The 1,192-nt window shown below is 45.4% G+C and overlaps 1 protein-coding gene across 1 annotated transcript in view; it reads right to left on the bottom strand.

The window, feature by feature from the left end:
• The window catches only part of FAM172A (family with sequence similarity 172, member A), a 3,446-nt gene extending 3,242 nt beyond the window's left edge, over positions 1-204 (bottom strand). Inside the window, exon 1 of the mRNA XM_010180889.1 lies at positions 172-204. Coding sequence (XP_010179191.1) covers positions 172-204 — 33 coding nt within the window. The remainder of the gene's footprint in view (positions 1-171) is intronic.
• Positions 205-1,192: the final 988 nt, after the last annotated feature.

Here is a 1,192-nt window from a genome sequence, read left to right as displayed (position 1 = left end):
TTTCCCTTCCTCCCACTTTTCTGTTGGATTGTAAGATTCTTCAGCTGTAAATTCAGCCAGCAATTGTTACAACAGTTAGCATCATTGAAACACTACTGCAGTATGAACATTACTCTGTGAAATTTTCAATTTAAAAGCAGTTTCCTCTATTCTAGTAAAGCCTAACGTTACCGTATGCGCTCCTGTAAAATCTGCCATCATCATAGATAGAAATCTTTTTCACTCTGGGATTGTAGAGTTTCTCTGCATGAAAGAAAATAAACCTATCTTCACACAGAATCACACAGAATCGCTCGGTTGGAAAAGATCTCTGAGATCATCATGTCCAACCATTCCTGTCTATCCCCTAAACCATATCCTTAAGTACCTCGTCTACCAGCTTTTTAAATACATCCAGGGATGGTGACTCCACCACCTCCCTGGGCAGCCTGTTCCAGCTTCTGACGACCCTCTCAGTAAAGAACTTCCTCTTTATCTCTAACCTGAACCTCCCTTGGCACAGCTTGGTGCTGTTTCCCCTTGTTCTATCCTCCATCACCTGGGAGAAAAGACCAGCACCCACCTCTCTACAACCTCCCTTTAGGTAGTTGTAGGTGGTGATGAGGTCTCCCCTCAGCCTTCTCTTCTCCAGGCTAAACAACCCCAGTTCCCTCAGCTGCTCCTCATAAGGCTTGTTCTCCAGACCCCCCTCTGAATCTTAGTTCAGGCTTCATTACTTTATGTTCTTTGTTCAGGGGTGTATAGCTAAAATGTATCAGTTGCTGATAGTTAAAGCCATCTAAAGTGTTTCAGATAGTTCCAAGCTAACATCTCATATTTTTAATTCATACCTCGCCGTAAGTTAAAGCTAAACCTCTTTGATGTGAAATTGAACAGTTGTCAAAACTAGCTCTGCACAAGTTCCCATTATGTGATTTAAAGGCACTACCAAGAGGAGAAAACAGAAAGCTACACACAAAACTTACAGTTCTGAATCTGCTCTGAAAAGAACCTAAAAGGGAAAAAAACCCCTAAAACCCCGCAACCCCCCGTCTACCCCCCCACCAACAAACAAATCTTTGTCTACAAGGGATTTCCAAGGCCATGGGCTGAAAAACGCGGCGGCAGCCGGGGCACCGAGAGCGCTGCCTGCTGCACGTCCGGCTTTGCCCAACACCGAACCGCCTTGGCTCCGGCTGGGAGGCAGGGCCGG

This window comes from Mesitornis unicolor, unplaced genomic scaffold, assembly GCF_000695765.1.
Source record: "Mesitornis unicolor isolate BGI_N332 unplaced genomic scaffold, ASM69576v1 scaffold8173, whole genome shotgun sequence".
NCBI lineage: Eukaryota > Metazoa > Chordata > Aves > Mesitornithiformes > Mesitornithidae > Mesitornis > Mesitornis unicolor.
This window is presented reverse-complemented; position numbering and strand designations above follow the sequence as displayed.